This window comes from Stylophora pistillata, chromosome 4 (assembly GCF_964205215.1).
Source record: "Stylophora pistillata chromosome 4, jaStyPist1.2, whole genome shotgun sequence".
Lineage (NCBI taxonomy): Eukaryota > Metazoa > Cnidaria > Anthozoa > Scleractinia > Pocilloporidae > Stylophora > Stylophora pistillata.
Window position 1 is genome coordinate 33,823,290 of NC_142522.1, and position 23,604 is coordinate 33,846,893.

General features: G+C 37.8%; 1 protein-coding gene and 1 long non-coding RNA gene across 4 annotated transcripts; one reads left to right on the plus strand and one right to left on the minus strand.

Annotated features, from left to right (window-relative positions):
- Positions 1–68: 68 nt before the first annotated feature.
- Positions 69–13,981, plus strand: LOC111332325 (exosome complex component RRP4). Its single transcript, XM_022937640.2, has 9 exons — positions 69–279; positions 3,980–4,081; positions 5,187–5,232; positions 9,833–9,922; positions 10,737–10,802; positions 11,222–11,290; positions 11,715–11,915; positions 12,662–12,787; positions 13,653–13,981. The coding sequence occupies exons 1-9, from the start codon at positions 161–163 to the stop codon at positions 13,728–13,730; spliced, it is 897 nt and encodes a 298-aa protein (XP_022793375.1). The 5' UTR covers positions 69–160; the 3' UTR covers positions 13,731–13,981.
- On the minus strand, positions 12,475–23,168 carry LOC111332326 (uncharacterized). 3 transcript variants are annotated; one of them, XR_015999698.1, is made up of 6 exons: positions 22,384–23,168; positions 21,287–21,438; positions 15,699–17,701; positions 14,424–14,690; positions 14,214–14,261; positions 13,576–13,671 (listed from the first exon to the last, which is right to left on the minus strand). It is a non-coding gene; the product is annotated as an uncharacterized LOC111332326 (long non-coding RNA). The 3 variants fall into 3 exon arrangements; XR_015999699.1 differs by lacking the exon at positions 22,384–23,168 and having other exon boundaries at positions 12,475–13,671; positions 15,699–15,808; positions 21,287–21,876; XR_015999697.1 differs by lacking the exon at positions 22,384–23,168 and having other exon boundaries at positions 21,287–21,876.
- Positions 23,169–23,604: the final 436 nt, after the last annotated feature.

Sequence of the window (23,604 nt, forward strand, 5' to 3'; positions counted from 1 at the left end):
CGTCTTGATTTGCGTTATATAAACTATGATTGTTACACCACATGCGGCTTATCCTGGTATTCTGTTATTCTTTTCCAGTCTCCTTCCGTTTCAAAATGGCGAACAGATTTCACGTGTTTAGGGTTTGAAAGCATTGGAGGTCTCTGACGGAATAGCAGAAATGTCTGTGGATGCAAGATTGCCAAAGAAAGGGAAAAGAATCCCGGCCTCAGCTGGATCCGAGCCAAGGCACATTGTATCACCGGGAGATGTCATAACTGAAGACACAGGATACATGAGGTTGGTTTGAAATCTTTTTTTGAAACTGGTCTGTGATGGAAAGAAAGCGTAATGAGCACAGGCTGTCGACATGATAGATAGAGGTTAAAGGCGTATGAAAAAATACCTACAACTTTCCTCAAAAGTAGTCGACAAAGTATATTTAACTCTCGAAGGGTTAAAAACCACAACAGGCAAAATAACTGCAACAACAATGTCTGGGGTGAAGTTACAGGGAAGGGTTCCGAATAGACCCTTCCATTTAGCTGTTCCGCGCTGAATCTCGTTGTAACTTTAACAGCTCGAGTATGGTACGAGTGAGATCTAGTTCAAGCTGTAAGTTGTGGTTTCGGAGATCTGCGATCGTTCTGCCTTGTTCTACTGCCGGCTGCTCGACTTTGCGATTCGTCGGGGAAAGATCTTGGATCATCGACTCAACCTGACTTAGTTCGCGTTTGACTGCTTCGCTTATTTGCAGAGATGTTGCTGGATCTGCCAGTAAGTCGTCCATTTCGTAATCTGTAAATTTTATCGGAGGCTTAGTTTTCCTGCTGCTCTTTCTAGTTCCCATGGTGCAGATATAAATAACACATACTATTCTAAAGAGAGGTGAACGAAGCTAGGTTGTGTTAAAGCACATGTCAGACAAGCTGTGTACAGCGCATGTCAGCAAACTTGCCCCAGGTCTCGCTGGAGTTAAATACAAATAATAGCTATTATTTTTGACTTGGACAGTGCACTTAATGCGTCGAATAACTTAACTATTGTTGCAATAATTCCCTCTCTCCTCTTTCAATTCAATGTCACTTTTTTTTGCTGAGGATCACTGGTAACAGGTCATAGCTATGGGGAGTGTTGTATTTTTAAGGATATCTTCACTAAGAAAACAACGACAACTGCATGGTGTGTTCTATCACCTTTATTTTCCAATGCATCATGGGTATGATGACATATGAATACATCACAGTGAGGGAGGAGGATAGGCTTAGCCACAAGTTGCTCGGCAACTTTTTGGCAACTTTTTAGAATTTTGGCAACTTTTAGAATTTTCGGCCACTTTGGGCTTTTTGAGGTTCTTTGAAGCCACTTTCTTCACATTTTGAGCCACATTGGTCAGTTTTCGATAGACATTTATTCAATTTATTCTAAAATACAATAATTAGGGGCCCCCCCATGGGTTGAGTTTTGTGATGCCTTATCACGAGGTCAGCGGTATCACGTTGAACATTTTTCAAGATGGCGGACAATTACAGTGACTATTTGTTGATCAAGTGAAATGGAAAGAACCTCTGATATTATCACTGGACTTTGACAAATAAAGTTTTGATAAGGAGCAATGTGTGAATTTTTAATCTTTAACCCAAAAAAGGTATGAAAAGCAGAAAAATTTTGCCAACTTTTCGGCAACTTTTTGGAAATTCAGCAACTTTTTGAAAAAAATAGCAACTTTTTGGCAACTTTTAGACACTTTTATCGGCAACTTTTTGGGATTCATTGGGAACTTGTGGCTAGGCCTAGAGGAGGAGGTGTAAAGATTAAGGTAGCAAAGTGAAAAGGGATAAAAGCGATGCATCAGAGGGGTGAAAATGTAGTGGGTTAACAACAAAAGCTTGCCTCAACTGCCAAAGCTTTGAAAAAGAAAGTTATAAACAATTTACTTAGTAAACAAATTAGTGATATGAATTTTTTATAATATGGATGATGATATTTTAGCATGGTTGTATTATTATTAATTTTTAGTATATAATATACATATGTATTTTTCTTTTTAATAGGTTTTTAAATTATATACATCAAATTATTATTACTTTCATTTATGCTAATTTTATTTATTACATGACTCAGGCAGTCAGAGGGCCAATAACTAAAATCAACCAATCCAAATGCTCTATTGCTGGTCAATATTCTCTAAGTATTGGACCAGGCATTGTCCCGAATGGTCCCGAATGACACCACTCTTGTGTCCCTTTGAACTTCAGTTGTATAATAAATCTCTTATTAACCAAGCTTGCTCGGGACCGTACTGGAAGAATATTGGCCCTCGGTCTTTTTTGTACAGACCTCGCTGCGCTCGGTCCATACTGTCAAGACTCAGGCCGATATTCTCCCAGTACAGCCCTCGCGCTTGGTTAATAAGATATATATATTGATTAGATTACTTTATAGAGGGCCACAGGGTCATCAGTTGTACTTAAACTGTTACGTGCTACCCTCTTAAAATAAAGTCATTATCTTATCTAACAGTTAAAACTGTAGAGTACGGGGTCACTTAATTACGTATACAACTTATTCTTCATAGGCTGCTGAAAAGATGGATATCAGTTGTTCTGTAGTCTTAATCCTTAAACCCCTTAGAGTGACCAGCATCTAATTTCTCCTTACAGTATCACCCCTGAATCAAACATTATGGTTACGAGAATAATGAAAATGATCAACAACTACAGAAACTCAACTACAAATTCTCCTTGTTGGTTATATTAGGAAGTGTATAGAGAACAAACTGATCTTAGGGTGTAAATGGATAAGTTGTTCCTCAACACTTTTGTGGTTGTAAATGGTGATGTATCATGGCAGTATTTTGAATAAGGATAGAGCAGTTGAGTGTGAGGAAGAGACATGTGTTAACTGTCATTTCAATGGCTATGTTCATTCAAATAAAATCATGTGTTTATTATGTAAAGGATACATAAAAGGAAACATCAGAGGTTATCTCTATGAGGATGCTCCCCATGTAAAATACAACATGAATTGTCATACAATTGAAAATTTAAGATTTATTACAAATTGGCTTATAATTTTACAAAATTTCACAAAACTTTCTAAGTTTACTTTGAAAAATACTGAAATCCTGTCCATCTGCTATCTCTTTAGAAAGTGTATTCCACTATTTAATAATTCTATTTAAGAATGAGTGAAAGAAACAGTTTCCTCTAGCTGATGGTTATCTTAATTAAAATGGCGGGTTTGACTTTGTTTTCTTGCAGGAATTAAATTATGAAAAATTTCTTTTAATATGTCTCTACCAAATTCTAACTTACAGTACTGTGATGACAACAGACAATTCGTTCAAAGGATATTATGACAAAGAGCCAATTTGATGTCAAACTAAGTGCAAGCACTTGCCTGGTGCTTGGTAAAATATGAATGTTGATGACAGGGTTGGTGTTAGTGTCACATCTTGTTGACTGAGAGAGTGTAGCTTGCAGTGCAGGAATTTTATTGGGGCGAGTTAACATTAAGAAGCGCACAACTGTTTATTTAACCAGCCATGTTTAATTTGGGTTCAGAGTCACTGGTAGTTGGAGGGGGTGGGAAGGGACAAAAAAAGACTCCCCCCACCCCAACCCCTCACCTTATTTTTGACTGTCACTCACCCCTTGATACAATTTTCTTTCTCTCCCCAGCCTTCCGCTGTCATTAAAATCAAAGATGGCAGCCATTTTTCTCTAAGAAAATACCGAGCACTTCATGCCCAAGTTATGCCTGCTCTGCAGGCTAGAGAGAGTGGTACAAGTCTTCTTGACCACTCGGAGCAAAAAGTGAAGTAGAGCAAACACAGAGCAATCAAAACTCAAGTGTAAATTGCTCTATTCCCTTTGTTTTGATTAATTAATGTAATTACTTGGTTTTTGGTTCCCTGACTTGCCTTGCATACAACCCACATCCCTTGATTTTTTTCTTTCTGTTTTTGAAACAAGGATGTAATTTCTCTCTGCTGCAGGGGTCATGGTACATATGCTGATGGGGACAAATTGATAGCATCAGTGGCTGGAATAGTTGAAAGAGTGAACAAATTGATCTGTGTAAGGCCATTCAAGACAAGGTATGTAAAGTGCATGCTAAAATTTTTTTATTTTTATGAATGTTTTTACTGAAATGGTAACCTGTGATGCACCAGAATCCCATCCCAGGGGAGCAAACATTTTCTCAGACATGTCATCTCATCTCATAGAAAGTGGAATAAGCTTAGTAGAATAATTTGGATATATCAACAAAGTTGAAATGGTAAATTAGCCACCGTAACGATTACAAAAGCTGACGTTTCGAGCATTAGCCCTTCGTCGGAGCGAAGGGTTAACGCTCCGACAAAGGGCTAATGCTCCGATGAAGGGCTAACGTTCCGATGAAGGGCTAACGCTCAAAACGTCAGCTTTTGTAATCGTTACGGTGGCCAATTTACCATTTCAACTTTGTTGATATATCCAAATTGTTTTGTTACCCCCACCAACACAGCCCCAAACAGTTTCTTTCCAAACTATCAGCCTTTAAGCTTAGTAGAAGCTCTGTGATCCAGTCTTGTATTCAGATTGCACCCAAGCAGAACTAGTGATCCAGGGTTACTTTAATTTATTTGTGCTTGTGACAGATGTGGGAGCCAAATGGTCACTGCCCTGAACTCAGACCTAGAGACACAGCTTCAAACACAAAGGCTTAGCCATTGTTTTGTACACAATGTATTCTTCATAGGCATCAGACATTAGAGAATTTTCCAACCATTACACAGTTCTCTGGCGGAATTTTGATGGCTAAGTCATTTTCATTCAGATATTTTCCTGTTCCATCACATCATTCTCCTGCAACAACATTTCTCAATGAAAATCCAGCTGGGTCAAGACATTTGAATTTCACAGTTTTTGGTCTCCACACAGAAAGAAGTGGAACATGGAAAAGAATCTGGAAAAGCTTTTATTCTAATGATGCATGACCTTTGTTGGACTAGCTCTCGGTCCAAGGGTGCATGCTGGTCCTTTGGCTGCTTTATGCTCAAGAAGCCATCGTAGTCATCAAGAATTATCGTTACCTCCAGTGGGCTACCTCCCATATATTTCCACTGTCTTGTCAGGACCTTCTTAGAGTACATGCAAAATGTAATACTCAGAGGATACAATAATAACTCGTCAAAATTATATGCTGTTCTGTTATTTCAGATACAATGGAGAAGTTGGAGATGTTGTGGTTGGAAGAATTACAGAGGTGAATAGTAAACTATGTTAATGACCTAAAAGTTAACGATGAAATAGCTTTGATTATAATTTCAAAGTTACTGTTACCTACAGCTTGTTAGTTCAACCTCTTTGATGCATGTTTTAGCTCATATCTTCAACTTAAGCAATGAATCACATTAGTGTGTGTATATGAACGTTTGTTGTCTATGTACAAGACTGTGCCTGGAATTGTAATACTGCCTTGTACATGTTTGAAGAGGACAGATGATATTTTGTTTGGGAGCACCAAAACATTATACTTTGTAACACTGACTGTTTGGGAGATTTTAAGAGTAAATGTCAGTAAAAATTAAAGAAATCGCGGACACAGCTCAAAATTCAATTTCGCTCATACTTTGTCCATTGGTAGGCTTTAGTCCCCTACATATGACAGCAATGTCCGTTTGTTAAAATTCTCGCTTGTATAAGAGAAATCTACTTGAAACGGTTTACAATATTTTCTTGAACAAAACCTTTGAAATTGTCATAATTCGTGGCACTGTCGAGTCAGTTTATCGTAATTTTTAAATTAGTTTCACACTAATCCTATTCGTCTAATGCCTCTCCAATTGATTGGCGGCACAACCAACTCATAACCTTTCCTTAAAAATAAAATATGATTTTTTTTTTCAAGTGCACCTACAGCTGCTCTGAAATAGATTCGTTGGTACTTCAAACAAACGTGCCAAAAATACCCGCGGTACGCAATGAAATCGACCAGGAAATCTCCTGAGCCATGCTCAAGGATAGCTTCAACTTTCTACCGTTTTTTTCCCTGGGATCTTTTGTATCTGTTCAACAAGACATTCTTGAAGTAAGCCAATTTTCAGTATCCGCCATTTTGAAGTAATTAACACTTCACATGTTTGCAGTTAAAAGTTTCCAATGTGAAGCTCCTCTAAATTGCTAAGCGAAGCAAAATGAATGGAATATGTTAAATATGCACCAGAGCAAAATGTAGAGGTACACGTAAAAGAATTGGGTCGAGAAACGTTTACAAAATCTGCTGTGACTCACCTCTTGACCTCGTCTTATAGTGTTTGGCTTGTCATGACATGTTAGTTTGTTTCGTGCTAAATTCTGCTTTCTCCTTTTCACAAGCGACCTTTTCTAATTAAGTCGGCTTCATGTTGGTGACGTTTCGTATCAGACCACTTCTCGGTGTTGCGCTGGTAGACATGAAAACACCTGATACATTGCAACAATCGAGGACCGTTTAACGCGGTTCGATCACTTGACTGATCTGTCACGCAATTGAATAACAAGCATCATCGAAGCCGTGACAGCCACAGGCAGCCCAAGCTCACTACTAGAAAAGCGGACGTGACTCTTACCGTGTTGCGCAACGTTTTATATTTATAAAGGTTTGTATGGGATGTTATCGGTTTGCCTTAAAAGAGAGAAAACACGGCCGGGTACAAAACTCTGTCCAAAACCGTTCAACCACCCGCGTGGGGGTAATGGTCCCTTTGGGGCACAAAATTCTATCAAAACAAACAGAAATGTGAATAAATAGACTCTTCTCATCAAGCGTCATGGCTTGCACTGGTTTCCAGCACTTTCCAGCACCTAAAGTTTCAACACTGTTTAAATAAGTTTCAGTACTGCTTTCCTTTTATCAATTGATATTAACGTAGATTATGGTGTAAACGATATTCACTCCTTGGTGGTCGTTTACTGACAGTAAATTACCGTGCAATATGGTAACCCAAAAACACCCTTAGTGTAAGATTAGATTCTCACGGAAACTTTTTCATGAACAAAATTAAAGCTACTCTTCATCAGAAAATAAGGAAGAGATATTATGGAAGTATTATTTAGCAGATCGCCTTCATTTTTTTTTTTTTTTTTTTTTTTTTTTTTTTTTTAGCACGCGCGCAAACAATTTTTTCAGAACCTCGCTTATTTGTTCCTTTGGAATTTCATAAAAGATTGCCGTTGCCATGACAAGAACATGGCCATCATTTGTTCTACAGTGTCTGGGAATTTTTGTAACACTACTGACGCTTGAACAGGCAAAGCGTGGTACTACGAATACATCAGAGAGGACTCCTTGCTAAAATAAGCTCAATTTCCGTTTCACATCCAATAATCTTCAACTGTTTTTTCATGGCATGTAATATTCCTCTTGCAAGATACGAGGGGTGAGTCCCTGACAAGATTGATTTTCCCATCTTGGATCAGGTCCACATTCTCCCGACTATCAATGAAAACGTACAAGCCATGCTTGAGAAAGGTTTATTATTTTAATGACGCATTGTCAGTGAGACAATTTTCTGAAAAGTTCTTAGAGAAAATTGAAATTGACAGCTACAGCATTCACACTTCACAGTTTCACGCAAGCAGACGAAAAGAACTGTTACTGGAGTAGGATACGCACGATTACGTTCAGATAAACCTTGCAGACATAACTAAATGAATAAAACTTGGACATATCCTGCTTTTAAAATATTAATAAGGTTTTAATCAGCGAACTTCCTCATGCCAGTGATACTGATCTTTGGACAAGCGTAAGGTCCGTAAGTAAGTAAGTTTATTTATTCACGTTGAACACAAAAGAGCTTACGACAAAGCTCGTAAGAACGTGCACGTGCTTAATACTAAAAAATGTTATAGGATGTAATAAAAAGAATGAAAATCGTAATCTTTACAATTTATGATTTATGACCTATCCCTTCCAACCCGAAAATGCGCAGTAAGAAATCTCCAACTACTATAACCACTATGATGCACAATTCATCATTAATTAACCGTCCCTTCTAACCCGATTTATACATAAAATATGTAATACTCAAGAAATCCCCAACTACTATAACTGTTATAATGTTCAATGAAATATCGGTAGCTTTGTCATCAAACATGCGTGCCGACAGTCTGCCGACGGATACATTATAGACACAGGTTGTTTAACACGTTACATAGTTTAAATTATTTATTATTTGATCAGTGTTTGTCATGGAAAAGCAGGAGTTTTCGTAGATTGTACATTCTCAAAAGTAAAACTAATAATTGAAATACCCAGAAAGTAGATATGTAACCGAAACCGAAGGTATCAACAAAACGCAACTTTTTGGTACAGTAGTCACCAAATATCTTGTGTAAACAAACTGACAACAAGCAAAAATCTGCCGGAGTCTACCACCAATTTAATTAATTTTCTAGATAAGAAGCAGAAAGCAGGTCTTATCTTAAGTTAACTTATCATGTTTTAACTTCAAATGCACTTTTCGACATGCGATCAATTGTTTCTTGATGGTCTTGAGTGAGTTGTAACTTCAATATGGCGGCTGCAGCAAATCTCGAAAATAAGCAAACTTCAAACAAGGGTTACTGCAAAACCAAAAATTATCCCAAAAAATTGAGACTAGGTTTACACTAGAGGAGAGTTTTCCGGATTCATCAATTTTGGAGTAGTCGGATTCGTAGGCGTTTACACTGAAAGGATATTCGGATTCCTGACCGTTTACACACAACGACAACTCCGGGAACATTCGAAATGGAATGGTTACCAAGCCCAGTGTTATTTCGTCGTTCGATCGACAAAGTGAAAATGCCTCCCCCAAAAAAGGCTAGAGTAGATCCAGATGCCACTGAGGCAAATTTGAGTTGGACAGATGCCAAGCAGTCTACGTCGTCGGCGATTAAGTGTGGCTGACGTTAAACTTCCTTGCAATAATAATTTGCGTTTCTTCAGAAATACTGCGGTACACATGATAAAATTTATCGCCTGAACCTGCAACAAGATTAGGCAACCGGAGACCGCCAGCAATGTAAGCACCAGATCCATTTTGGTTTCACCGCAAACTCAAAAGATTGCAGGTGGAAATAATATCCGGATTCGAGAAAAAAAGCGGTTACACGACAAAACTTTCCGGATTCAAAAGTTATCGGATTCAAAGTTCCCACTTTAAATTCCGGAGTCAAAATCTCCGGAGACACGACCAAACCGCGAAGTTTTTATTTCGGATTCGTCCACTTTCGTGTAAACGGCAGAATGAATCCGGTACTAAAACGTTTCGGATTCATCATGAATCCGGAACAATTTCCTCTAGTGTAAACCTAGTCTGTCTATCCTTAAACTGTATCTGCAATATAGTTATTGGGTTCTTCTTTGCGTACCAACAAGCGTTTTTGGCAGTTGTTTTAGGGTACCGTAGAGCTATTGAAAAAACAGCCGTAGGGTGTCATCGAGAAGAAAATTCATAAAATATTTATAACGAGAACATAGCTGCTTTTCATGTCATCAATGAATTGTTCAAGGCCCTAATTATAATGTTAGTGCAAAGGAAAACTCACAGATAATTTTCGACTTACGCTGGCAAGCCATGAATATGACAGAATTTCGCCATTTCGAATATCGAAATTTAGCTCGTACTCGACCGTTTTTATTTAATTACTCTCAAAAAAAAAAAGATTAGAAAAAACTAACCCTGTTTCGGTTACTTTGGTACAAGGGTCTGTCAATATAGAAAGTATGAGCGAAATCGATTTTTGCCTCAGTGTGTCCGCGATTTTGATGATCATATCTGATTTTTACTGACAGTGCCTCTTAACAGCTGTGAATAAAGCAGTATTTATTTTGTTTCAAGGTTGGACAGAAGAGATGGAAAGTGGAAACTTTTTCCAGACTGGACTCGGTTTTGCTGCTTTCTTCAGTAAATTTACCTGGTGGTGAACTGGTAAAAAAAAGTTCTAGTTTTGTTGTCACTGTTTTTGTTCTTGCATATCATTTTTATGCTATTTTTGTAACCATGTTTTGCATAACCATACTAGAACTAGACTCTTCATCACTTGGGCAATCTTATTTATTATTCAGAAAAGCTCTTTCCACCCCTGAGAGAGGGAGAAACAATACAACTAGTACTCATACAGAATCTACAAAAGTTTTACAGAATAAGCAATGCTTGTCATCAAAAGGCTTCATTTAGTTCTCTATTTCTGTATTTTATCACTAACAACTTGGGGAAGGGGGAGAGTGGCAAAGGGTTTTGCTTTGTAATATTGAAAAAAAGCTCATCTTTCAAACCGGCAGTCTAAATCCCACAGGTATCAACGAACGCTTTACATTCCACTAATTTATTCGTGTTTTTCTCGTTGCCATGTTCCCACCAGTCACGTAGCTCCATTTTCTGCCTTTAAAAGCAAACACAACCCACAATTCCTCTATTCGCTCCGAGGAAGGGCAAACGCTCGAAACGTCAGCTTTTATAATCGTAACGGTGGCCAATTTACCATTTCAACTTTGTTGATATATTGAAATTATTGAGCTGATTATGTTGGATGAAACGACTCACACTTCAGAAAATTAAAATCCCGGTAAACCAGCAAACAAATGAGGAACATAGATCTGCTGATCGGCAATAGTGGATCTTCTATACTGAGAGATCAAATTCTCCACACTAATTTACCAAGACTTGTATAGCAGCTCGATGGAAGACTTACTAATTAATATCTCGAGAGGTTAAAGTGTAACGTTTCTGTGTTTGTGAACAGAGACGACGATCTGCGGAAGACGAATTAATGATGCGTCACTTTCTTGCCGAGGGTGACCTGATAAGTGTATCCTTTGAAATAATAATATAATAATAATAATTTAATATTTATTTTGCGCAAATTAACATGTGGATATGACCAAATGCGCATCACAACACTTTTCGGGGGACTTTGGCCGGACTGCATCAGCAGTTTACAAACAATCGAAGGAAACGTGTTTGAAGATGCCCCATCCCCCCAGTTCCCAGTAAACAGGCCAGACCACATCATAGTAATCTCGTGAGTGGGTTCTTTAACGTCCCCTGCCTAACCAAATTAACTAATTAATAGATGCAGGAGACGGGTAAATTTGTATGTAGTAGCACTGTGGGCATTTAGTGCTGTTTACTCTGGATCCATTCTTACATTGTTTTCTTTGTTCTAAGGTTGTTTAAGTCATATAATGCTAAATAATAAATCTAAGCGTTCCCCTTGACTCGAACCAGGCAGAGGTGCAGTCAGTGTACAGCGATGGTTCTCTCTCTTTACACACGCGGAGTCTCAAGTATGGAAAGGTTGGTTTGGCTGAACGTTTTTAAACAACAAAGGTGTTTTTAGTGTTTTCACAAGCGTGGGACAAACAAGAAATTCTGAGTCTCCTTGAGGAATCGAACCTCAGACCTTCGGATTTCGCCTCTTATGTTGAGCCACAGAGACTCTGTGTTGTGAGTTTGGCCCATTACGAAGTTCATGTATGTCATGCGTCCTGCATGCTGCTAGGATCGGCGATGTCGATCATGTTTTGTAAGTAGACCAAGAAAGGTTGTAACACCTTTCTCTACTTCTTTACCGAGCTCAAAAGTTACCATCTTTCTTATTTTATTTACAGCAAAGCTTTCTTTGCAGAAGTACATTGTGGTAATCTTAACTCATTCGGCCCTTAACAATAGCAGAACTACTGCTGTTAGATGTACTGAGTTATTTATTGTTTCTTGACAGCTTAAAGAAGGCACCCTCGTTCAAGTTCCACCTTCGCTGGTTAAAAGGTGTAAGACTCACTTTCTTAACCTTCCTTGTGGTGCCACGGTAATTGTGGGTAACAATGGTTATGTTTGGATATCTCCTTTGGAAAACGAAGAAGCCACACCCAGTGACGGCCTGGCCAACAGTCTCGAGAATGAAACCAATGCACCAAGACAGGTCAGTAGTGGTAATGAAGTGTAATCGTTTGTCTCACGATGGAATCACTTCAGATGTAGAGTGCGGCTCTTAGACAGTAAACTGTTAGTTTTCGTTTGTCTCACGATGGAATCACTTCAGATGTAGAGTGCGGCTCTTAGACAGTAAACTGTTAGTGTTCGTTTGTCTCACGATAGAATCACTTCAGATGTAGAGTGCGGCTCTTAGACAGTAAACTGTTAGTGTTCGTTTGTCTCACGATGGAATCACTTCAGATGTAGAGTGCGGCTCTTAGACAGTAAACTGTTAGTGTTCGTTTGTCTCACGATAGAATCACTTCAGATGTAGAGTGCGGCTCTTAGACAGTAAACTGTTAGTGTTCGTTTGTCTCACGATGGAATCACTTCAGATGTAGAGTGCGGCTCTTAGACAGTAAACTGTTAGTGTTCGTTTGTCTCACGATAGAATCACTTCAGATGTAGAGTGCGGCTCTTAGACAGTAAACTGTTAGTGTTCGTTTGTCTCACGATAGAATCACTTCAGATGTAGAGTGCGGCTCTTAGACAGTAAACTGTTAGTGTTCTTTAAACCCATTTTCATTTTATTGTTTGTTCAATTTCACAGCTAAGTTGATACCTCGGATTTTGAACCGGGCTTTACAATATTTAGAATTGTGTCGGCAAACTTTTTTCCTTTGTCCTTTTTCGAAGGTATTTAAACGTTTTCAAAATCCATCTTGTGAGGCCTTCTTTATTCCTTGTTTCTAGATCCAACACTCTGATCGCGAGACGATAGCGCGCCTACGAAACTGTGTGTTGACACTTACAGATCATGGTGTGATGCTCTTTAACACCTCTCTGCAATATGCTTATGATGCATCATTGAAGTACTCGGTGAGCAGTAGGTTTGCTCGTCAGTGTGTCAGTTTTCTTGTAATTAATTTGTTTGTTTGTCCGTTTTTGTTTATCTCTTTTAATTTTAGTTCCTTTTTGTCTCTTTTTGTTTCTTTTTATTTCTTTTTGTCTTGTTCTTTTGTTCTATACGAGGGACACATCGTTACGTTAAAATTTTCAAAACTCGAAGCCTCAAAGCTATTTTTTACCTGACATCAGTATGCATATTCTCCATACTGTTCTCTATACAATTCTTTGGGTGCTGACAAGGAGAATTTGTTTAACAATCAAGAGCTTTTTTTTTTAGTTGGCGATCATGTCCTTTATTCTCTTGTTTGATTCAGGGGTGATTTTTTAAGGAGAAATTAGGTGCGAGTAATCCTTGGAGGTCTCAAGGTGACGTAGAAAGAGGGAGTTAAATGCAACAATTATGGGAATCACCATCCCTAAACGTAAAAAAAAAAAAAAATTCCCCTGGTCAAGAGCGTGCACCTGTTTTGTGATTCGACACAACTTCACGTCGTTGCAAGGAACCGCGATTATGTTTAAATTTCGCACTCGAGTAGTTTTGTTTTCGCTCAGAAAGTCTTTATAGTGGCCAGTTTACATTAACAACTCCGTTGATAAAACCAAATGATCTTGAAATTCCCTCCACCGACACCGCATCGTAGTTTCTTTAGAAACTTACCCCCCCCCCCCACCCCCCTTTATTAGTTTCGGTTTGTCAAGATTTTGAGGGCAAGAGGTAGAATGTGCCGGGACAGACACCATCAGCAGTTCAGCTGCTGTACTGTAAGTAACCTTTATTGTACCAACGTTTGCGCTGTTTAAAAGTTTTAAACATCTTTTCTTGTCATGTTGTCAGGTAAAAGAATTGCTGAAGCCTGAAATCCAAGAAGAAATAGTGGACAATGTTAGGCTGCTCCTAATGCAAGAAATATAAATAAAATGAACGCTTCCGTCACTGTTTTTAGATTTATTAATTTTTATTGGTCAAAAGGTTGTGCAAGAAAAATCTAACAAACCTAGATATTAACGACTAACGCCCTTGTTTTTAATATTAATTATTCTTGTTTTTGAAGTTTAATTGGTTTTGACATAGTCAGATCGATTCTGCTGACTATGTCCAAACTCTTTGTATTGTCACCCTCTTCGATCCATTGAAAGACAATAAAAATCAATTATTTCAGTAAACGTTTGAGCAATTCACTGGCCCTGCAGATGTAGCTAACTTCTTCCTCATCAGACAGTTGAAATACACGAGGTTCATGTCGAACAACTTGCTTAATATCATTGTGCGCAAATTTTGAAACACTTTGTAACGTTTGACTTCAAAATCAACTGAAAATTCTCTTTCATTGCCGGTGACGACAACTAAACGTTTTAATTTTTTTTTTTCAAAACGAGAAAAATGGAGAAAACTTACAGAGGAAATTGCTAGAAAAGTCCATGGAACCTCCGAAACAAAGAAGCTCTAATAGAAAAGAAAAACAAACGAAACATGAAAATAGATTCTATCAGTCAATCTTAACCTATTTCTAAGTAGGTTTATAAATAGTAAATGAATTGGACAAGTAAAAACATGGTATGGTCTATGTTCACGTGTGTGTTTACACCGCTACACAACTTCAGGTACCTTTTGCTTTTTCTAGTCGTGTCTCTTGATTGTGTTCCTTAAAAACCTTTGTCGCAAGCTTCAGAAACGCATGCTCTCGATGTCTGTTCTCGGGTTTTGTTTACAATTTCTGTGGCTGAATTCCATCTGGTGTAAGATCGCTTTGTCAGGGCTTCCTTAATAGGCAACCTGCGGTGCTTGTGTGCCACGTAAGTTGAAAGCGACTGTAAATTAGACTGAACTGCACCATGGTAGGTTAAACGATATCCTCCTGGAGTGTTCCCAACACTGAATCGGTAAAAAACCATGGTTGGTAAGTGTAAACTACCTAGTCTTAACACCACCAAAACTCAGTAGTAACTACGCCAATTTGTCGACACTCAGGATAAGGAAAAACCTTTTGTGTCGTATCAATAGATGTTATATCTTTCAGCTACAGATAAATCAATCATATTTAGTACTCGTACATTGAAAAATTGGCAGCTAACTCGTGATGTCAATCATATCATGATCTGATTATGAAGTGGTAAAGTTGAGGCTGATAACGCTGAGAGATCGCAAAGTTATCGAACCGATCCTAACATTTGAGACCGTCAAAGAACCTCTGTATAGCTGAAGCTTTTCTTTTAAGAGTTGTTTGTTTCGAGAGCAAGTGATCGTGATGCATTCGATCATTATTGTGTAACCCAAGAGCGAATACATCCTATATCTATTGTTCTCTTAATGGTCAATTTCACTTTTCTTTTTCCCATGTTAAGCCACCCGGGGAGAACCTGTTGAGATGATAAAACTCTCAGGAATGAAACACGCACTCTGCTTAAGGATTGCATTTAAGTCTGTCCCAAATTCGGCCGTGTCCTTCATTTTCAACCGCAAGAAACAAGAGTTTTGAGGAAAATTTGGCGATTTTTGCTAGCAAAGAAGTGTACAGTGCACTTCCATGTGGTCTACTTTTTAAGCTTGTTTTCTAAGTACTCTGTTTGCTTTATATTCTCACCACGCTCGTTTTCAATGTGCATATGATTAAAAACAACACTTTGAATAACTATGCAACAGTTTAAAGCCTGCAAAGGAGTTAATAAACCTTTTTCGAGATATTGATCATGTAGACAAAGGTAAGCCTGTTTTAAACTGTTCTGCAAGGCAAGAGTCGAGCAGCTTGGGACTGAGGGAACTTGGTTAATTTGAGTAAGAAAAGGCTTTTTTTGTTTCTGTTTTTCTATTCGAGAAAAAAAAAACAGTGGGGACAAAAATAATCGAAAACAAGCCTCAGTATAGTTGTAAGCATCTACTTACTTTACTTGTCGCTGAGGGGAAGTTAATCTTTCTGTCGATCAGTAAATCTAAGGACACCCATCCAACTCGATTTTTGGCTGTTCTTGTTGCTGTTGTGTTCTAAGGGCTCCCTAAGGATTCACACGGTTGTTTCAGCGTTTCTTGTCAGCCGGTTACCATGTGTATTTTATGTTAAGAGTTAAACAGAGACGAAAAGCTGATGTACATGCATTAGGTCTGAGTCTACGTTTAAGTTAAAAAGCATGCCTTGACGATAAAAGCTGGCTACGATCAACGCTTCAAATTCATCCACTTCCAATTCGAAGAACAAGTAATTGAATTTCAGACAGAAGAATATGTTGTGTTTTTTTTTTCAACTTTCACATCGTGATCCATTTGGGAACTGAATCACCGTGTAAAGTTAGAATAAGTGCATCCTATTCCTATTGTTTTTGTAATAGTCAATTTCGCTTTTCTTTTTCCCTTTTTGAGCCACCCGTTGTGAGTAGGGTATATTTAGGAGAAAAACACGCACTGGTGGTCAAGTTTCATCACACTGTGAAGTAGGACGTCAGTGTTGCTGACTTAGCTGAACTAAAAACAAAGCCGGTATAACCAAAAAAAAAATTGTGAATTAAGAACCTAAAAATAAATGGATATCTCTGAAATTAAAACACCACCTAAGTTTCTTATGGAGTTGTTGTTTTTTTTTATAACTTTTGGCGGTCTAACCACGCTACTGTTCGATTTGCATAATTTAAATTCACCAATTTGAATAACTGTACATCTTACCCATAGATCAAAATTTTAAGGAAGTGAAAGTGACACGTGCCTTGCAATGATTCACTTCGTAAAACTTCAAGGAGATTAGTTATAATTAAAAAAAGAGAATGTTATAAAATTGAACACGGGATGGCCACGACGACCTTAAATAAAGAATCTGGCTTAACACACGATCAAGAATTATCAGTTGTTGTAAACGGCACAACGATTGCATATTTACTAATTTCATCAGTTAAAGTTAATAATTTGGTAGTAGATAAAACGGTTATCGCACGCACTTGTCTTCGCCAGCGTATTGTTTTCTTATGATGTTTTTATTTGTTCTACCATCAGTTTCTTATTAAAGATCTGTCTGTTCCAACACTTTTACCTCCAGACTAAGGTAAATACACATTGCGTTTTAATTCAAACAGAAATATAAAGACATCATCATGATTGAAATTGTCCCTGTATAGAAAGGAGCTCATGTCAAACCGTTTCTTGTATTGGTACACAGCCGATTGCACGCGATCTCTCGAAATTTGAGTCTTTGAAAACTTAATTGCAGTTTATGTTCCATCCTTATGTTTTGTATATTTGCAGCCTCAATTTGTTAGAAGTTTAAAGCGTAATATATTTCTTCTCAATTTTTAATAACAAAATGGGAGATGAATGATTTTCCTGCTGATTGATAGACGAGAAAACTTTCTCAAGAAGCAGGGTTATTTGTGATAATTGAACAACGACATAATTCGTACACCGAAACGAATTGCGTTCAAGGGTAAAACCTCTCTAAAATCCAGAAAAACTACAGTGTTTGTGATGCTAAACCGTACCAGGCAGTCATGCTCGTGAAAGAGCAGCACACGGTATTTATTGATGTTACATCCTTTTGAATAACACTATCTTTTACGCAGATTTCAATCTTCTTCAAGGCATAGGCCCATTGAATTGATGTAGAATTAGTTCACGAAGTTCTCACCTAGTTTTAAATTTTTTGCATTAGAAATTAGTAATCCTAAGTAGTTCTTTCTTACAATAAATCGCTTTTCTGTCACGGCTATTGTTCACTCAGAGGGAAAACTAAGAGAGCACCTATACACTCTTCTTTCTTCAGACGAGGATGGTGCCGACAGTGAAGAATGGAAACTCTATGATTTAGCGCAATGCAACCAGAAGTAGTTTTTATGTTGTATCCATTGTATCCACGAAGTTAAGGCTGTCTGTTGATTCGTATGATGCACTGTCCTTCTTCAACATTTCTGAACAAAAACAACAAAAGCAAAGCTATGAATTGATCGTATAAAAGTAAACGCAAATGCTGCTCTATTAGACAATTGTTTCCGCGCTTGTTAAGAATTGCTGCAGCACGTGTGTCGCCGGAGTGAGTCGTTAACATAGCGGTTTGTATTCGTGTTAAATAATTTAGGTACGTTTCGTGTTGGAAAGACACGAGCCCCCTTTCTTCTATATAATTGACCGTGACTAATTGTCAGACAGTTCTAACGAAGAGAAATACACTCAAGTTTTGACAGTGCCTAGTTACTATTAGTTATTCAAAGCGTCTTTCATCAACCCATAAGAAAGATAAGTACATTTCCTGCGCTAGGAAGAAATAAAGGGGCAAATTATCCGCTGCTTTCGTAAATAAAACACAGAGAAAAAATCTCAAAATCGCCCCAATTACACGGCACTGAACTCGAATTAACGAAGCAAAAAGGAATAATTTGGTCAGAAAATAATAATTTTTTTTTATTCATTTCATACGGACCGAGTAATGGTAAATTAAATAACATCTTCGATTTCAGTTTTACTTAATTTTTTTTTTTTTCGCACCGACGCCAAACATTGTAACTGTTGCTAATATCCAAATGGGATCCGGAGCGGAAGCTGCGCGCTTGAAATGGTTTCTGAAAACAAATTGAGAGCGTTTTAATCGATAAAATTGCATGCTTACTAAAAAAGAAAAATACTGTTTCTGCCGCTTTTTGTTTCATCACTTGAATTTTCAAGAGCAAACATTGTGCTTTGGTGTCAAAGATTTTGTGAGAACTAATACGATAACACGTATGCAAAGCAAGTCTTTCGCTTAGCTGTGTTTTCTTTCGAAAGTTTTATCTACATAGGCATGAAATGGGTATTACAACAGCCGTTAACACTGTCCAGTTCAGATTGTTTTGGGTTAGATAGGATATTTGAAACATAAACGTTTTTAAAAGGTATATTGGCGAGGAACTCTTCCTCTTTTGTTTCAATTTGCTTCCAGATCAAATCGATAGGAAATTTAACTTTTCTTTGAGATTAGCTTTCCGCAAAGATAGATGATCTTCTTTTCACCCTTTAACAACTAAGAAAGCTTTATCGTTCTCGCTTCGTTCACTTTGACGTTAGCGCATGCGTGATGACGCAGAGTTACGATTTCCTCGATCGTGAACAATCCTAATAATGAACTTCACACCGAGGCGTTTGAAAGGTTTGTTTGGTTTACTTCGATGGCGTAACAACTAGATATCTTAAATATTGACCGCGGAAAATAGCGTTGTCACGTCTTATCGGTGGCCTGCTGGCGTAATGAATAGAAAAAGCGTTGTACGACTAATAAGGTTGAAGAAAATTGTTGAGCGTGTTGAGGTCGTTATTTGATGTTAGCCTGATTTAAGACTACATAGATAAACGAAAAAAAGAAGGTATTATTAAAAGATAAGGATTCTTTATTCTCTTTCACGGAGGTAATAAGATGGCTATCGATCGCATAAATAAAAAATAATATAAAGAAAACCGAAAAAACAAAACAAAATGATGGTAGATGGAGAGAAAAAAAAAATTAAAAAAAACAGTGGAGCCATTTCATCAAAAAGGTAAATCTTGCTATTCTTAACCTTTTCTCAAAATTAAGAACAGGAAAGATTTCAAATGATGGATGGCAATTCGTATGTTTGACCCCCCTCAACATTAAAATGGCATTTAAATATTAATTCAGGAAGTTTATTATTATAGTTAAATTAAAAGTAAAATCCCAGAAATTGAATTTACACCCGTGCTGAAGCTTTAACTATTATCAAGTTTTTGGTGTTGAAAAGTACGAAGCCTGTTTGTCAACTCTAAGAAATGCTCAAACAAGTAAAGCTCCTTTATTAAAAATGAAAATTTCGTTTCAAACTTTAATTGTCTCTGGGGTACACAATGTGGACTGTGTAGTACCAATATATCCTTTATTCCTCTGTTTTATGAAGCTTGCAGTCGATTTACAATTGTTATCATGGACTCAAATGCGAGAATTAAAAATTAAAATAACGTTTCCCGAGATAAACAATCGAAATTTTGTGGTCTCTGCGGGACAGCTTCAATTTTTAACAGAAATGAGCCGCGCGAGAAACCAGAGAATATTGCGAAATTACTGAAAAAGTTATCGGTTGGTAAAGCTGGTTATATCACATACAGAAATACAGGTAAACGAAGCGATAAAAAATAGAAAAGCAGGAAAAAAAAAAAAGATTGAGGAATTCGACCACACCCCACATCATCAAATTTTTAAAACATTTTCGAGTCTATCGAATGTTGGCTGTAAAAATGATGGAAAAATGCAAGGCGCCGACTCTGATAGTCATTGGGTTTAAGGTGCGGATATTCAAGAATAGCTAGTTATGACAAAGGCTGCCCACTCGCCTGATCGCAGTTGTTAATGAAATTGCAAGGTTGACGCTGTTTAATAAAAGAGTTAGTCCTGGAGCTTAATATTTCATCTGCAAGAACAGTTTGGTGATGAAAATAAACCCTTCTCCCAATTTTTTGTTCCGGGAAAGAAGTTCGAGACAGCTGTCTGCCAAGTTTCCTTGCGTGCGGGTCGTTTAGTGTATGCTAAGTACGTTTTGATTTAAGATTTAAAACGTTTCTTTTAAGTTTTCAAAATACTTCCGATGTACATAAATTTCCTCTCTTGTCTAAGATGATATTATCACACTCACGTAGCACGCAGTGGTTTTTTTTTTTAGATACTGTTGCCTTTTTTAGACAGCTTTGATGTTTGGGCACAACTCGTGTTATTCACTGAGACGCCATAACATTCAGGGGCAAGAAACACTGATATGGGGTTGATCATTTGACTTTGTTTCCATAAATAATGTTTACTTTATAAGGGGTTTTGAGTTGAGTACCGAGATTCACCCCGTTAGACAACTTTAAACACTCCTTAGCGATGTGACTAAAGGCGGGCTATTATCCATCCAATACACTCTGTCTTTCTTTACAAAGGAGAGTGTTATCCTTTGGTCACCTTGTACATCAAGGGCGATTAAAGAAATCATTATACCTTGGAACGTTTGTCGGATCTCGAGGGCTAATATGCAAGTTTTAATTTCGCTTATTTTTGAAGCTTCCTTCAGCATTGATTACCCATTTCCCCCAGGGCACATATCTTTCACTAAGCACTACAAAGTGACCCTTAGCAATTAAGAGTGTATTTGAATTTACTTTGCACCGCGAACCATAATAAGCAATCACTGATTACCACAAACCTAAACAAAGGAAAAATAAAATTTGTTGATGACCGTCAAGATAGGAAACGAGAGCCGCTGGAGTTGCCGGCTAATGAGCGAGATCTTTGTAATTTACATTCCTGGCTGCGAAGCGCCTACTGTGCTCTCTTCACGCACCACTTGAACGACACAAAAACAGTTAGCTCGATCGTTTAATGGTTCGTGGAGAAAAAGAAAGCAAGTTTAATGGGTTTCCTCCGGTGTCTTATACATTGCACACGAATATTTTGTGCTATATGCTCTCCGCATGTTGTCTACCTAGGGAACCGCACACAAGCCCCCGAAATGGACAGACCCCAAACAAAAACTCACCACATCTCCGGGGCTACACTCTTGCCTGCACCTCTAAGACAGCAAATAAATCAGTTCAAGGTCGGCTTGCATGGCTCGACCCAAAGTCTTTAGCTTAAGTTTCTATAGAAGGCACCTGGGTGATGGAAACTTTTCCCAAACCAGTGGCCTACCTGGAGGACGAAGAAATTTCACATGGGATAAGCTCTTTGAAGGCAATTTAATACTTTAATAATTGATCATATATTGTTCGCGGGCGATTTGTTTGCTATTAGGCTTATTTTTGCAGCACGTGTATTCCGAAACAAAGTGTTGGTGGCCTTTCTGGCGCGTGCCTGCCTGAAAAGACTTAATAAACTTATCTCGCTTTCTCCATTGTGGAGCTCCCTGACTGTACCGCTTAATTTGCAACCGGGGCTGCTTATTTCAAAGGCATATAACTCCGCAGTCATTAAACTTTTAACGGACACCCAATCTAGATAAATTACACATTAGCTCAGCTATAGTGTTCACTTGCATGAGTTTCTTCTTCCTTCCTAGTTTACCCCGAAAATTTTAATTTGCTATTCTGGGTATTAGCTGCAAATTGGGTGTTTTCCGGTGATTATAGCATTAAAGTAAAAATTAAAAGTGAAATCCCCCGCTTTTACTGTTTGGGCTTTGAAACGGAAACGAAATGATGCATGTTTTTGGTTACGTGTTGCTCTGTGACGGCTAACATCTATTATCTTGCCACAAACTACAGAGTGTGTAATTTCCTTGAGCCACCGTTCTATACAAAACTGTCACAATAACTCCTTTTTTTTTCTTCTATGGGGGAATTAAAATTAACCTCAGCGTCCATTGATGCATTGGTGAGTCAGAACGCTTTTCTTTTACCTGAATAAACAGGGAATCATGCACCAAAACAAACTTTTGAAAAAATTGGCCACCATTTATTGATCTTTGGAATAAAGTCTAGCTGTTTTTAACCTTTAAGTTATTTTTCTGTTTCATTTACTTAAATTCATTATTAATGAGGCCCGCATATTTACTCTCAGTAATGAAAGAGACGAAAGTTATACCATTTAAGAGATAGTTTAAATAAAAGAGTAGTTGTTGTAAAGAGCGAAACGTACCTTATTTTTAGTTATAGAAGTCCATTACCAAGGCAAGCGCCCTGATTGCACGAAAAATAATGAGTTTTCCGAAGTAATGAACCCACTGCTATTCTGATGCAAATGCAATTTCCTTCGCCTCTATTTAAGTGTCGAAAAATTTCCGCACCATTTTATCCACTTTTTTAAACCAAGTACAATGATAAAATGTTTTCTTTAATTCAATTTGTGATATCATTTCAAAGAAATCGAGAACCTTCTTTAAAGTTCCTAAACAAAGTGAAGAAGGCTGAAGTAATTTCCGCGCTCGAAAAAAAAAAAAACTAAACGAAAATGGTACACACCCAAGCGTAAGTTAGACGACAACTAAACGGTTTGCACATTAAGCGATCGCGCCGGTAATTCAACATCAGTTTGTTTTCTTTAGTTTCAACACAGTGTGCAGCAATCTCGTCGATCATGTCCAGATTAAGACAAGGCCTCCTCATTATAAAAGAGAGGTTGCGATTTCGAGCAAATATGTTTAAGCACCTTTGTTCTTGACACGCGCCTGCCACGCGTCTATCAGCAGGTGCCGAAAGATTGCCCCGCCTTTGCAAAAACCCAGATTTGATCCTAGATGTGTTCATTTCTTACTCGATGGACGAGACGCGAAGCCATTGCGAATTTCACTGTCGTGATTAGGGCGCGCCGTGCCGAACGCTAGAATTGACGTCTCGCAGAGTACATCAACAGTTAACTAGATAACATACTAATGCGAAACCAAATTCGAAACCTGAAAAATAACACATATTTGTTTTTTTATTACCATTTACTGCATGCTCTCTTAATAAAGAGTCGGTGGTCCTAATAGTGTTCGTTTCTATTGGAAAATGTTAGAATACTACTAATTAAATAAACCTATCTAATCACTGCTGATTGATTTGGGCGCTAACTTCTTTGTGTTCATTAATTCGTAATTGGGACCGAGCGTGTTTACATCTTACTATTCCTGCAATGTTAATTCGAAGGATCTTTATCTAAAGGAGTAAAATTAGTGAAATCTGCCTTCGGGTTGCGGCGTCAACTGAGTCAATGAAAAAAATGATAATATTCCTAAAAGCACCACGCATGAAACAATTGATTTTTGCAGCAGAACCGTTTTACAATTCTTCAGCATTAATGATCAGAACAGTAGGTTGGGTGTTTAAAATTAAGTGTTATGGAGAAATCGCGTTTTGAGAATTTGCTTACATAGAACGA